General features: G+C 26.8%; 1 protein-coding gene and 1 long non-coding RNA gene across 2 annotated transcripts; one reads left to right on the forward strand and one right to left on the reverse strand.

Annotated features, from left to right (window-relative positions):
* Window positions 1–2147: 2147 nt before the first annotated feature.
* On the reverse strand, window positions 2148–4120 carry LOC125584078 (aspartic proteinase oryzasin-1-like). The gene is made up of 6 exons (XM_048751931.1): window positions 3720–4120; window positions 3370–3609; window positions 2801–3285; window positions 2589–2711; window positions 2426–2487; window positions 2148–2326 (listed from the first exon to the last, which is right to left on the reverse strand). The coding sequence occupies exons 1-6, from the start codon at window positions 3883–3885 to the stop codon at window positions 2233–2235; spliced, it is 1170 nt and encodes a 389-aa protein (XP_048607888.1). The 5' UTR covers window positions 3886–4120; the 3' UTR covers window positions 2148–2232.
* A 3096-nt stretch (window positions 4121–7216) lies between these two features.
* LOC125584079 lies at window positions 7217–13862 on the forward strand. Its single transcript, XR_007321082.1, has 2 exons — window positions 7217–8083; window positions 10092–13862. It is a non-coding gene; the product is annotated as an uncharacterized LOC125584079 (long non-coding RNA).
* The last annotated feature ends 1951 nt before the right edge of the window (window positions 13863–15813 follow it).

Below are 15813 nucleotides of genomic sequence, written 5' to 3' on the forward strand. Positions count from 1 at the left end.
TCACAAACCATTACTTGAGACATTGGAGCATGCCCAACGGAGATATTTAGATGGGATTCTCAAAATTTATAAATACTAAAATAATTTTAAAAAGTGAGAGAGTGGCAAACAAAGTTCTCGAAATAAGATTATTTAGAACCCCTTTAGAAACTATCTAGTCATTTGTCGTGATTCATCATCAAAAACAAAATAAATTTAAATAAAAATAATTATTATATTGAATTATTATTATTATTATCTGTGGATTTAGATACTGATTTTGTGAATTTTACCCATAAGGTTGCTTTTAGAAACATAGAGAAAGAAGTTTAGAGCATCATTAGTAGTAAGATATCCGTATGACATAAATATAAATATAAATATAATATTTTTAATATGACATAAATATGTTACTAAGTTTTAAACAAAAAAAAGAGTTTAAACCACTAATATCAAGACAAATGCTTTCAATTTTTTCTGGGTCTCTTCATGAAGAAACTCATCTCACTCTATTTCATCTACTTTAATTATTTTTTTGTTTGTTTAATGGGGAGAAACCCGTTGAGATATCCTCGATAAGAATGTTCTTATAATTAGTTCTTATATCTCTTCTTTAATATTACAATAAAATATTTATTTTATAATATTTATATTTTAAATTTATTTATTATCGTAACTTTATTATATTTTGATGAATTTTTGCTGATTGTTTTTCATATTTTTATCAAAAAAAAATTAATATTGTATTTTTACATTTTTTGTATTAGTTTATCACTTGTAGTTTTACCAAGTATATTTTACCAAGCATAACATCTTCAAGATTAACTCTTTTTTTGTGGGTAAAATTGACACGAAAGTTTGCTCCAAGGGATGAAAAGTTCTTGTGGACTCGGGGAGTACATATTCTTTGTAATTGTAATTCTTAGAATTTGATCCTCAAGATTAATAAGCAAATCGGACTAGCAGCAGACTGCTCTAATTATGACAAGCTGTCTGAAGTTATAAGCTTCACAATAGCCGCAAAGACTTTACCCTCACACCACGTGATGTAAGTCGTCAGACAATACACATATATATTATTATTTTTTTCTTTTCACTATTCTTTTTAGTTATTTTCTATCAAAAAATTCCTAGTACATTGAGAGAAAGAACGGGAAATGCAAGAGTGTATTCGCGGATGGTATGACTGATTTATGGTAATTTTGATAGTCCAAAAATTAAATTGCTAGGAAATGTTATATTATATAGTATATTCGTTATAGACAATTCATTTATCAAATTAAAATTGTTATATATTTTTCCCTTAAATAAAACCTATGAAATTACCTAATGTAATTAAGATATATATGACAATTACCTAATTGTGATCAAAGTTTAAATTTTATCTATAATAAGATACAATGATTATAAAATCATATGAATAAATAATTTTATTTTAATAGGTGTTTATGTTAAAATATATATATATATATATATATCATATCGTTTAAATTAAACTATACATCATATGAAAATACATACTTATATTTGATATATGCGTTGAACATATATTGAAAAGTTAATACTTTAATTTTGAAATCTTCATTGTTTTTTTCTTAAATGATTATGAATTATTGAGATCACTAAATTAACATTCCACATTAAAAAAAATTCTTGGTGTAAAATTTTGTTACACAAAAATATAAATAATCATAAAATCTTATGAGCTGAAACCTCATTTAATAAATATCCATATTAAAATATACTATATATCTATGTTAATTTCATTTAAATTCGATCAAGAATATAATTTTTTTATTTTATGATATTTATATTTTAAATTTATTTATTATCGTAATTTTATTATATTTTGATAATATTTTGCTGATTTTTTTCATTTTGTATCAAATATTTTTTTAACATTGTATTTTTACATTTGTTATATTAGTGATGACACGTGGCTACAAAAAATGTTATAATGCTCCATGATTAATATATAGGGGATGATAGAAGTAATTAATTTCCAGGTTTAATAATGAAAGAAGTTAAGTGTAATTTAGTCGGATTAAACTCTAGTTGTAATTGCCATGCCGCATATAATAGCAGTAGTTATACTCTCTTGTAAGTAGTTTATAATAAGTTCATATATTTCTTGATTTAACGAACCGAAAAAAACTACAAGAGAAATATAGCCGATATTTCTTTTTATTTTAGTTAATAATTTATAGAGTGCATATCATAATACCACAAAAAGGTAGGAGATAATAAGAGAAATTATTTGGACTTGGCGAATCCGACTTTAACAATTCCTGGAGTCTGGTAGTCCCAAACAGTATGAAATGCTCGAATGAATGGCGTGCCAAGTTGCCTACACAATCAAAAACCGCAGAAATAATTTTAAAGATTTTTTTTAAAAAAATAAGAAGTTAAAGATATATAATAAAAAGTTTAAAGATGAAAAACTTACCATAAATCACTCTTAGCATCCGCGAATACACTCTTGCATTTCCCATTCTTTCTCTCAATGTACTAGGAATTTTTTGATAGAAAATAAATAAAGAAGAATAGTGAAAGGAAAAATAATAATAATAATAATAATAATAATATATGTGTATTGTCTGGCGTCTTACATCACGTGGTGTGAGGGTAAAAGTCTTTGCTGCAATTGTGAAGCTTATAACTTCAGACAGCTTGTCATAATTAGAGCAGTCTGCTGCTATTCCGATTTGCTTATTAATCTTGACGATCAAATTCTAAGAATTACAATTATGGAGAAAAGAGTTAAAATTTAATTTAACAAATGAAATGATGAGAGATAATTAATTAAAACAGAAAGACTTACCGGTGGACCACGAATGTATGTACTCCCCGAGTCCACAAGAACTTTGCATCCCTTGGAGCAAACTTTCGTGTCAATTTTGCCCACAAGAAAGGAGTTAATCTTGAAGGTGTTATGCGGCCCTTCCGCATCAACGTAGGTATGAGCTCCGGTGAAGTGCTCTTGGTCTATACCTCCAAAGACTATTTCTCCACCGTTTTCACCAGAATCACTGTACCGTCGAAGCCATATCGAGAACACTTTCTTTGTAACTACCCCTTCATCCATCATCGTTCTCCAGATGGGACGAGCTCCTGTGATGGTCGATTTCGATAGGCCGGAAAGTCCAAATATGCCATCCCACGGCCTTTCGTAAATCCGTCTACCTGGAGCTTCAGTTGCCTCGATGAACGCTTGCTGTTTGATGCGTAACCCGCCTATCTCGACCGCATCGTTGCTCATGAACCCCTTCAGAGAACCTGATCCGTATCTGATTTCTTTTTTCGTCCCTGTATATATATAGCAGATAGGTTTAAAATTCACAGACACAAAACCCACCGATTATATATAACTATACATGCATAAAATATTACCATTGGGTTTATAAGTTTTTGATGCGCTTGATCTATACCTTTTGCTTCCCGGTTTAGGCCATTTTAAAGAAGGAACCCACAGGTCGAAACTCCCGGTGTCAAACAACACGTTGAAAGGCTGACCCGGAGTTCCTACCGTAATTTGCCCGAAGTAAGTATTGTCATTATCATTTGTCAAAGACACATCGTCCTTGTTCCACAAGGTTTTCGTTTTGAGTGGGATTCTCATTATGGCTTGACCTAGAAAAAGATAAAATAAAACAAAATGAATTATTTATACGTATGAAATAGTCATATACATATATATATATATATGGGATATATATCTAGTACTTTTAAAATGAAATTACATGTAGCGTATCGGGAGACAAGGAAAAGAATAAGACCAGCAACTATAAACCTTAAGCTAATACTCATGGTTTCTCTCTTTCTTCTGTTTTTTTTTTTGAATTTGATTATACTATGCTGCAACTCAAGAGCCAAGACGGTATTTATAGACCATGAAATATTTTTCATTTGGAAATATTTTTCAAATTGATCCAAATTGAAGAATGTTGAATTTGATCCAAATTGTAATATTTTTCATGTGGAAATATTGACCAAAAATTTAGCATGTTTGTACTTATAAGATAATATCATTTTGTTCTATTTCTGTCTATATATTTTTTTGACCAATTTTGTCTTTATTGTCCTTTGTATTTATCAAAATTAATGAAATAAAATAGTTCTACAAACCCCCAAAAATATGAAAATATGAACAATTTAAAATATTCTCATCATTGTAGTAGCATTTTGTCGGAAACTAAAACTTGTTAAATAAAAATTTCAAATTTTGTTATAGTAGATTTTATATAATACAGAAAATGACATTTTGTAAAAATTGAATTCTACGTTTTGCTAGCTAATCTGTTTTTATTAGAATAAGTAATCTATAGATTTTTTTTTTACCGTTTTTAACGCTTGTAATTCAATGTTCTAAGATTAGTTGATTTTGATTTAGAACCTCTTTGTCTTATTTCTACACCGAGTAGAAATTGTAATATATGGATAATATTTATCCTAAAATATGGAAAGTACCGTTATCTAATATTTTGAAGATATATGAAAATATTTTCTATTTCCATATTTGAGTAAGATCAATTTTCTTAACAAAAAAAATTGAAAAATCACTTGTATAATCTTGACCAAATATCCTAATATATGGAATGTACAGTTACCAAATATTTTGAAGATATATACAAATCTTTCCTATTTTCATATTTGAGTACAATCAATTCTTAATAAAAAAATTGTAAATCCTTTATACAATCATGACTAAATATCCTAAAATATGAAAAGTATAGTTACCAAACATTTTGAATTTAAGATATATGCAAATCTTTTTTATTTTCATATTTGAGTACAACCAATTTTCTTATTACTATTTATTGGAAAAATCACTTTTTCTTCATTCTAGCATAATAATCCCATTGATTTTAAGTTTTTAACACACTCTTCTTCTTTTTTAATGATGCACTAGGTGATTTTTCCGCGCTCATGCACGTGTACAAATATTTATAAAATAAATATACTATAATAATAGATTGTTATTTATTTTAAATTTTAAATTAATTTATAATTTGTATGCATAATTTATATTAATAATATTATATTACTTAATTAGACATATAATTTTAGATATGTTATATCTAGTTGATTTTGTTGTTTTTATAGTCGATTTAGTTTTCATTTTGGTATATTAGATTGCATCTATTTCTCTGAATTTAATTAAATATATTAAAAATATGATTAATTTTCTTATTTGCATTTATTTTAAGTATATTACGTAAAGATATATAAATATATTTGAGGAAAATTATGTATAACTTAAGATATATTGTGCTTAGAATGAAATATAAAATAAACTATAATATATGTAACTTAATATATGTAAACTATAATATACGTAAATTAATATAACGATAATATTCTACAGTCTCATGCATATATATAAATTTTACAAAAGAACTAAATTATAACAGTTGGTTAATATATTTTTTTTTATATATGTTTTGAGTCATCTTCTAATTTACATTTATAAAGTAAATTATTATTATAAAATTATATATTTTTATTGTAGTTAAATTTATGATTTTAGATATAAGTTGTAGTGTTGTTAAGAGAATCCATCTCATCACAAATCATTACTTGAGACATTGGAGCATGCCCAACGGAGATATTTAGATGGGATTCTCAAAATTTATAAATACTAAAATAATTTTAAAAAGTGAGAGAGTGACAAACAAAGTTCTGGAAATAAGATTATTTAGAACCCCTTTAGAAAACTATCTAGTCATTTGTCGTGATTCATCATCAAAAACAAAATAAATTTAAATAAAAATAATTATTATATTGAATTATTATTATTATTATCTGTGGATTTAGATACTGATTCTGTGAATTTTACCCATAAGGTTGCTTTTAGAAACATAGAGAAAGAAGTTTAGAGCATCATTAGTGGTAAGATATCCATATGACATAAATATGAATATAAATATAATATTTTTAATATGACATAGATATGTTACTAAGTTTTAAACAAAAAAAGAGTTTAAACCACTAATATCAAGACAAATGCTTTCAATTTTTCTGGGTCTCTTCGTGAAGAAACTCATCTCACTCTATTTCTTCTACTTTAATTATTTTTTGTTTGTTTAATGGGGAGAAACCCGTTGAGATATCCTCGATAAGAATGCTCTTATAATTAGTTCTTATATCTTTCTTTAATATTACAATAAAATATTTATTTTAAGATATTTATATTTTAAATTTATTTATTATCGTAATTTTATTATATTTTGATGATTTTTTGCTGATTTTTGCTGAATTGTTTTTCATATTTTTATCAAAAGAAAATTAATATTGTATTTTTACATTTTTTATATTTGTTTATCACTTGTAGTTTTACCAAGTATATTTTACCAAGCATAACATCTTCAAGATTAACTCCTTTTTGTGGGCAAAATTGACACGAAAGTTTGCTCCAAGGGATGAAAAGTTCTTGTGGACTCGGGGAGTACATATTCTTTGTAATTGTAATTCTTAGAATTTGATCCTCAAGATTAATAAGCAAATCGGACTAGCAGCAGACTGCTCTAATTATGACAAGCTGTCTGGAGTTATAAGCTTCACAATAGCCGGAAAGACTTTACCCTTACACCACGTGATGTAAGTCGTCAGACAATACACATATATATTATTATTTTTTTCCTTTCACTATTCTTTCTAGTTATTTTCTATCAAAAAAGAATGGGAAATGCAAGAGTGTATTCGCTGATGGTATGACTGATTTATGGTAATTTTGTTAGTCCAAAAATTAAATTGCTAGGGAATGTTATATTATATAGTATATTCGTTATAGACAATTCATTTATCAAATTAAAATCATTATATATTTTTTCCTTAAATAAAACCTATAGAATTACCTAATGTGATTAAGATATATATGACAATTACCTAATTGTGATCAAAGTTTAAATTTTATCTATAATAAGATACAATGATTATAAAATCATATGAATAAATAATTTTATTTTAATAGGTGTTTATGTTAAAATATATATATATATATCATATCGTTTAAATTAAACTATACATCATATGAAAATACGTACTTATATTTTGATATCTGCGTTGAACATATATTGAAAAGTTAATATTTTAATTTTGAAATCTTCATTGTTTTTTCTTAAATGATTTGAAATTATTGAAACCACTAAATTAACATTCCACATTAAAAAAAAAATTCTTGGTGTAAAATTTTGTTACACAAATATATAAATAATCATAAAATCATATGAATAGAAACCTCATTTAATAAATATCCATATTAAAATATACTATATATCTATGTTAATTTCATTTAAATTCGATCAAGAATATAAATTTTTTTTTACGATATTTTTTAAAATAATTTTTATATAAACTCACCATGCGAAAAACACGTGTCTTATCCTAATTTCATACTGTTTGGGACTACCAGACTCCAGGAACCGTTAAAGTCGGATTCGCCAAGTCCAAATAATTTATCTTATTATCTCCTACTCTCTGGTGGCATTATGATATATACTCTATAAATTATCATCTAGTCATTTATTATTTTGAATATATCTCTTGATCTCCACTAATTTCTGATTTCTATAACCGGTTTATCTTCATTTCTTTACTCTCAACAAACTAACTTAACCCTGCTTTTTAAATAAAATACTGTGATTCAGAAAAGAAAAAAAAATTTACTATGTATAGAAAGTTTGAAATGATAAATTAATATGCCACGTAGAAACATGCAACAATTTCAAGGGAAAACCATCCAAGTTGGTATACACAATCTCTTTATATCATACACGAGAATCAAAAGAACAATTTCTATAGTTCAACTCACTTTTCTGTTTGCAGTTAGAAAAAGTTTTGAAACGAGAAAATAAATATTAATTGTTCACCTCTCCTCTACCATCTCCGCTTCCATTTCTATAAATCTGGTCTTCACTCTTGAGTTGCAAGCATACATAATCAAATTTCAAAACAGAAGAAAGAGAGGAACCATGAGTGTTCTTAAGGTTTAGAGCAGGATGATTGGTTAGAAAAAAAACCCATAGATGGGTTCCTTCGTTAAAATGGCCTAAAACGAGAAGCAATAAGTATGATTCAAGCGCATCAAGCACTTACAGAGACGGTGGTAAGCTGTATAAATTTCCGTAAATAGGATTATTGTCTAATTTTATGTATATATATACTGTATATATAATTTGTGGCTTTTGTGTGTGTGAATTTTTAACCAAGTATATCTACACTATTAAAGCAGGATCCTATTGTCATAATTACCTTAGGGGCATGTTTCCTTCAGTAACATTGCATGTTTCATTAAGGGCAATTAAGTAATATTAATAACAAATCTATATTGGGTCATTATTTTTGGATCCAGCCCAAATCAAATTTCTCTTGGGCCATTTGGGCCTATTAAAAAATCAGATTCAATTCTCACTTTTTTTTTTCCCTTTGGACCATTGAGTCCAAGTTCAAATAATATTTTTTCAACTATTCTTAATTATTATTTTTTTCTTTTCTTAATATAATTTAAGCATTCATAAAAATAATTGAATTTTTTTATTGAAAAATATAAATCTTTATTAAAAGTATACAATTTTTTAATTAAAATATTAACCCCATAATAAAATTAATTTATCAGAGTTATACCAACTTAATTCATTGAAAAAATAAAGTTTAATTTTTTTAACATAAATAGTCATTTAAAATGAAATACGATAAATAAAGATAAAATTTTTAAGTCTTTTATAAAATAAAACACAAATATATGAAAATGTGACATTTACTAAATATTTGTCAATTGAAAAAAAAAACAAAAATAAACCCGCGCTTTGAAAGCGCGGATCAAAATCTAGTCTATACTATTAAAGCAAGATCCTATTTTTAAAATTTTGGATTCTACCCTTAGATTTTCATCATATTTACATTAAATTACTTAATATTTAGATCATTTAAAAATTGTAGTCTTTCGATCATTTAATACTTAACAAAAGCGATTTTATAACATATATATACACAATCATATCTAATTTTAAACTTATTGAATGTTCTCAAATCTAGGTTAAAAATTATTGTGAATAATTATTTGATTTTGTTTGACCTATGTGGAAGCCGGTTCACTTTCACAATGTTAATTTTCACGTGTATCATTTTTTTTACTAACTTTTCTCTTATGGTTTTTAACTAAATTTACATTGTTTTGAACCCACTAAGCATGACAACCGTAGAAACTAAGATTTTTATATATGAATTACATTGATTTAATTTTCCTTTTTTCAAAAAAAAAATCTAAACATTGTTTTCAAATTTTTAGATATGAATTAAATATTTCTTACGAAAAATACAATACAAATATATTTTCTAAAAATTAAATGATTTTGGTCACTCAAAATAAACCCAAACCGGTCTAAATAGATGATTAATACAATTACATGAATCTAAATGAATAAAATTACTAAGAAGTTAAAATTAAAAACGGTCGAGATGTAAATGTGTTCGCCAAAAATGAGACGGGTTTAAATAAGGTGGATCTACCATTTTATCATTCTTAACAAAACATTTGGTCAATTTCTATTAAATTTTTACAATGTATAATATTCCGCGCTTTTGAATCGCATGTCTAAATCTTGTTTTACTTTTATATTTACAGTAATTAACTAATTAATAATAATTATATATATTTCTTTGGTTAAATCTGCTTTACATAATATTTATTTTATGATATTTATATTTTAAATTTATTTATTATCGTAATTTTATTATATTTTGATAATATTTTGCTGATTTTTTTTAATTTTTTTATCGAATTTTTTTTAATATTGTATTTTTACATTTGTTATATTAGTGATGACACGTGGCTACGAAAAATGTTATAATGCTCCATGATTAATATATAGGGGATGATAGAAGTAATTAATTTCCAGGTTTAATAATGAAACTAGATTTTGACCTGCGCTTTCAAAGCGCGGGATTATCTTATTTGAAATATATTTTATCGATCACGTTTTTACCTATTAGCAGTTTTTCATCAAAGAGTTTCAGATAAAACGCTTTGAAAATCGACCAAATTAAGATATAACTCATCATTCATGAAATTGGACCGAGTAACGACTGTTGCTTGATTGAATGAAATCTCGTAGATATGGTTTGTTGTGCGATATGCTCCTCCAGCAGGCCTGACTTGGAAGTTTCTGATGTTGCGCCATACTCCAACCAGAAGAAGTCTTCCTTTACTCTCAAAGTAAGTCTTTTTGCAGCTTGCATGAATTTTATGCCCCTTGTACATGTTACAATTAAATAAATTAGAAATATTAACATCAATTAATATCAATGCTCAAATTACACAATTTTTATATAAAAAACTCTATTCTATTGAAAAAGTTTGGATTTCTTACATTCTCATCAGCCAATACGAATTCCAAGGTTTCCCCTCCCCCCCCCCCCCCCCCAGCAGGCCTGACTTGGAAGTTTCTGATGTTGCGCCATACTCCAACCAAGAAGAAGTCTTCCTTTACTCTCAAAGTAAGTCTTTTTGCAGCTTGCATGAATTTTATGCCCCTTGTACATGTTACAATTAAATAAATTAGAAATATTAACATCAATTAATATCAATGCTCAAATTACACAATTTTTATATAAAAAACTCTATTCTATTGAAAAAGTTTGGATTTCTTACATTCTCATCAGCCAATACGAATTCCAAGGTTTCCCCTCCCCCCCCCCCCGTGATTGATGTTCAAGTCGCTGATGGCGGTGATTTGTTGTTTAGAATCATTTGCTGTGTTGTTGAGCGCTTTAGAAGCCATTCTTTTGGTTTTGCGGTATGAGTGTTTTAGGAAGAGGCGTGGGTATTTATAATAGGAAGAGGTTATAGGAAGAGTAGATTAGGTTATTTGAAAACTTGTAGGCTACTCTAAATATTTGCGAGATCTTTATCGTTAATAGTACTAAATGCAGTGACCAGAAATTTTTAAAATATATTCTGTGAGTAAGTTACACGCAATCTAGATTATAGAAAGATATTTTGAACTTTGAATGTAGCCAATTGTGTATCTTCATTTTCTAAATTTGGTTGTACATTTATTTGCACCGTGATTGTAGGCGCTACATACCTTCCACCTTTTTAATCGGAAAATCTTATAGGGAATATTATGTTGTTAAAATTATAGTTAGAATAGATATAGTATCGATACTCTATATTATGAAAAAAAATCAGTTATTTTAAAATAAATCGTATCTATTAGATATGGGATTGGTTAATTTTTAAAATAATTGATTTCTCATAGATATATATATACATTTAACAAATATTAAATATGTTTTTTATAATATGGAATAAACTAACCATTAGGTTATGTTTTTAAAATCTTTTTCTGTAAAAAACATGAGAATGCGTATGAATACGTTCGGGTATAAGGTTTGAAAAATATTATTAGTAAAAATAAGTCATATTTTTATTTGCACACGTGAGTTGTTCGGAAGTTATTTTCATCTTTTAAGCCTTTTCATTTTAGGGTATAGGGTTTGAGAAAAGATGAAGATGGTTTCATGTTATAGGACATTGATGATGTTTTAAAAAATAAGGATTATTCAGGTATGCATACGGTTTGGGCCTTTATAGTATGCATTCGGCTTGGGCCTTAAGTCATTGACGATTTTTTTAAAAAAAAATAAAAGGGAATGACATTTGGTGGTAAATAACTTGAAAAGCCAGGGGCAGAATCCTATTAGGGATTTTGCTTTAATAGTATAGATAGGTTAAGTGTAATTTAGTCGGATTAAACTCTAGTCGTAATTGCCATGCCGCATATAATAGCAGTAGTTATACTCTCTTGTAAGTATTTTATAATAAGTTCATACATTTCTTGATTTAACGAACCGAAAAAACTACAAGAGAAGTATAGCCCATATTTCTTTTTGTTTTAGTTAATAATTTATAGAGTACATATCATAATACCACAAACAGGTAGGAGATAATAAGAGAAATTATTTGGACTTGGCGAATCCGACTTTAACAATTCCCGGAGTCTGGTAGTTCCAAACAGTATGAAATGCTCGAATGAATGGCGTGCCAAGTTGCCTACACAATCAAAAACCGCAGAAATAATTTTAAAGATTTTTTTTTTAAAAAATAAGAAGTTAAAGATATATAATAAAAAGTTTAAAGATGAAAAAATTACCATAAATCAGTCGTAGCATCCGCGAATACACTCTTGCATTTCCCATTCTTTCTCTCAATGTACTAGGAATTTTTTGATAGAAAATAAATAAAGAAGAATAGTGAAAGAAATAATAATAATAATAATAATAATAATAATAATATATATATATGTGTATTGTCTAGCGTCTTACATCACGTGGTGTGAGGGTAAAAGTTTTTGCGGCTATTGTGAAGCTTATAACTTCAGACAGCTTGTCATAATTAGAGCAGTCTGCTGCTATTCCGATTTGCTTATTAATCTTGACGATCAAATTCTAAGAATTACAATTATGGAGAAAAGGGTTAAAATTTAATTTAACAAATGAAATGATGAGAGATAATTAATTAAAACAGAAAGACTTACCGGTGGACCACGAATGTATGTACTCCCCGAGTCCACAAGAACTTTGCATCCCTTGGAGCAAACTTTCGTGTCAATTTTGCCCACAAAAAAGGAGTTAATCTTGAAGGTGTTATGCGGCCCTTCCGCATCAACGTAGGTATGAGCTCCGGTGAAGTGCTCTTGGTCTATACCTCCAAAGACTATTTCTCCACCGTTTTCACCAGAATCACTGTACCGTCGAAGCCATATCGAGAACACTTTCTTTGTAACTACCCCTTCATCCATCATCGTTCTCCAGATGGGACGAGCTCCTGTGATGGCCGATTTCGATAGGCCGGAAAGTCCAAATATGCCATCCCACGGCCTTTCGTAAATCCGTCTACCTGGAGCTTCAGTTGCCTCGATGAACGCTTGCTGTTTGATGCGTAACCCGCCTATCTCGACCGCATCGTTGCTCATGAACCCCTTCAGAGAACCTGATCCGTATCTGATTTCTTTTTTCGTCCCTGTATATGTATATATATATAGCAGATATGTTTAAAATTCACAGACACAAAACCCACCAATTATATATATATAGCTATATACATGTATCATATTTATGGAAAATTATTCAGCTTACCATCGCGTTTGTAAGTCTTTGATGCGCTTGATCTATACTTTTTGCTTCCCGGTTTAGGCCATATTGAAGAAGGAACCCACAGGTCGAAACTCCCGGTGTCAAACAACACGTTGAAAGGCTGACCCGGAGTTCCTACCATAATTTGCCCGAAGTAAGTATTGTCATTATCATTTGTCAAAGACACATCGTCCTTGTTCCACAAGGTTTTCGTTTTGAGTGGGATTCTCATTATGGCTTGACCTAGAAAAAGATAAAATAAAACAAAATGAATTATTTATACATATGAAATAGTCATATACATATATATAGAAGTGATATATATCTAATACTTTTAAAATGAAATTACATGTAGCGTATCAGGAGACAAGGAAAAGAATAAGACCAGCAACTATAAACCTTAAGCTAATACTCATGGTTTCTCTCTTTCTTCTGTTTTTTTTTTTTTTGAATTTGATTATACTATGCTGCAACTCAAGAGCCAAGACGGTATTTATAGACCATGAAATATTTTTCATTTGGAATTTTTTTCAGATTGATCCAAATTGAATTGCGTGTGTTGAATTTGATCCAAATTGTAATATTTTTCATGTGGAAATATTGACCAAAAATTCAGCATGTTTGTACTTATAAGATAATATCATTTTGTTCTATTTCTGTCTATATATTTTTTTGACCAATTTTGTCTTTATTGTCCTTTGTATTTATCAAAATTAATGAAATAAAATAGTTCTACAAACCCCCAAAAATATGAAAATAGGAACAATTCAAAATATTCTCATCATTGTAAGTAGCATTTTGTCGGAAACTTAAACTTGTTAAATAAAAATTTCAAACTTTGTTATAGTAGATTTTATATTATACAGAAAATGACATTGTAAAAATTAAATTCTACGTTTTTTTAGCTAATCTGATTTTATTAGAATAAGTAATCTCTAGATTTTTTTTTTACTTTTTTTAACGCTTGTAATTCAATGTTCTAAGATTAGTTGATTTTAATTTAGAACCTCTTGTCTTATTTCTACACCGAGTAGAAATTGTAATCTATGGATAATCATTATCCGAAAATATGAAAAGTACCGTTATCTAATCACTTGTATAATCATGACCAAATATCCTAATATATGGAATGTACAGTTACCAAATATTTTGAAGATATATACAAATCTTTCCTATTTTCATATTTGAGTACAATCAATTCTTAATAAAAAATTTTAAATCACTTATACAATCATGACTAAATATCCTAAAATATGAAAAGTATAGTTACCAAACATTTTGAATTTAAGATATATGCAAATCTTTTTTATTTTCATATTTGAGTACAATCAATTTTCGTATTACAATTTTTTGAAAAAATCGCTTTTCTTCATTCTAGTGAAATAATCCCATTGATTTTAAGTTTTTAACACACTCTTCTTCTTTTTTTAATGATGTACTATGTGATTTTCCCGCACTCATGCACAGGTATAAATATTTATAAAATAAATATACTATAATAATAGATTTTCTTTTTAATTTTAAATCAATTTATAATTTGTATGCATAATTTAAATTAATAATACTATATTACATTAATTAGACATATGATTTTAGATATGTTATATCTAGTCGGTTTAGTTGTTTTTATTGTCGATTTAGTTATCATTTGGGTATATTATATTGCATCTATTTGTATGGATTCAATTATAATATTTTTATTTTAAATATATTAAAATTATGATTAATTTCCTTATTTGCATTTATTTTAAGTATATTAGATTGCATCTGCTTTTAATTTACGTAAAGATATATAAATATATTTGAGCAAAATTATGTATAACTTAAAATATATTATGCTTAGCATGAAATATAAAATAAACTTTAATATATGTAACTTAATATATGTAAACTATGATATACGTAAATTAATATAACGATAATATTCTACAGTCTCATGCATATATATACATTTTACAAAAGAACTAAATTATAACAGTTAGTAAATATTTTATTTTATTTTTAATATGTTTTGAGTCATCATATAATTTACATTTATAAAATAAATTATTATTATAAAATTATATATTCTTATTGTAGTTAAGTTTATGATTTTAGATATAAGTTGGAGTAGTCGAGTCACTCATGTTGTGAGTATATTGAGTTAAATATATTCTTTCAAATTCAAACTGAAATATAATTATTTTTATTATAATTATGTAAAATTAAATTAATTTTATTTATCGTTTAAATGTGCATGTAGTTTCATAATATTTATCAAATTATATGTTTATGTTTTTTAAAACGAAATATCAAAAAATAAAGCGATGATCAATATGAATTTACATACATAAGTAACTAATACAATTTTGGAAGCTCATTAACATATATCAATATTTATAATAATTAAAATATTTTATAAACTATAATTAATTTTATGTCATACATTTATTAAATGGTAAACTCAAATTTATTTTAAATAAAAATGAGAATTCAGATTTGCTCTGATATTGTAATTATATCATATTAACTTCCTCAAACATAAAATTTAAAACCAAATTGAATATCATGAAAACAAATAATTTTAATAATGATAAAATATAATACATCTACCTCGTTAAAGCATATAGTGTTATGTTATTTTAAAATATTTTTTAATTATTTGATCAAAAGATATTTATTGTTGATTTTTTTTAATATCACTTAAAAATAAGCAGTTTA

The sequence above is a fragment of the Brassica napus genome, chromosome C3, assembly GCF_020379485.1.
Source record: "Brassica napus cultivar Da-Ae chromosome C3, Da-Ae, whole genome shotgun sequence".
Classification (NCBI taxonomy): domain Eukaryota; kingdom Viridiplantae; phylum Streptophyta; class Magnoliopsida; order Brassicales; family Brassicaceae; genus Brassica; species Brassica napus.

Coding starts and splice junctions, on each gene's coding strand:
- LOC125584078 (XM_048751931.1), bottom strand. CDS start 3,885: ATGAAAAATATTTCATGGTCTATAAATACCGTCTTGGCTCTTGAGTTG. Junction 3,286..3,369: donor AAAAACTTATAAACCCAATG/GTAATATTTTAT, acceptor ATATATATACAG/GGACGAAAAAAGAAATCAGA. Junction 2,327..2,425: donor GATGCTAAGAGTGATTTATG/GTAAGTTTTTCA, acceptor TTGATTGTGTAG/GCAACTTGGCACGCCATTCA.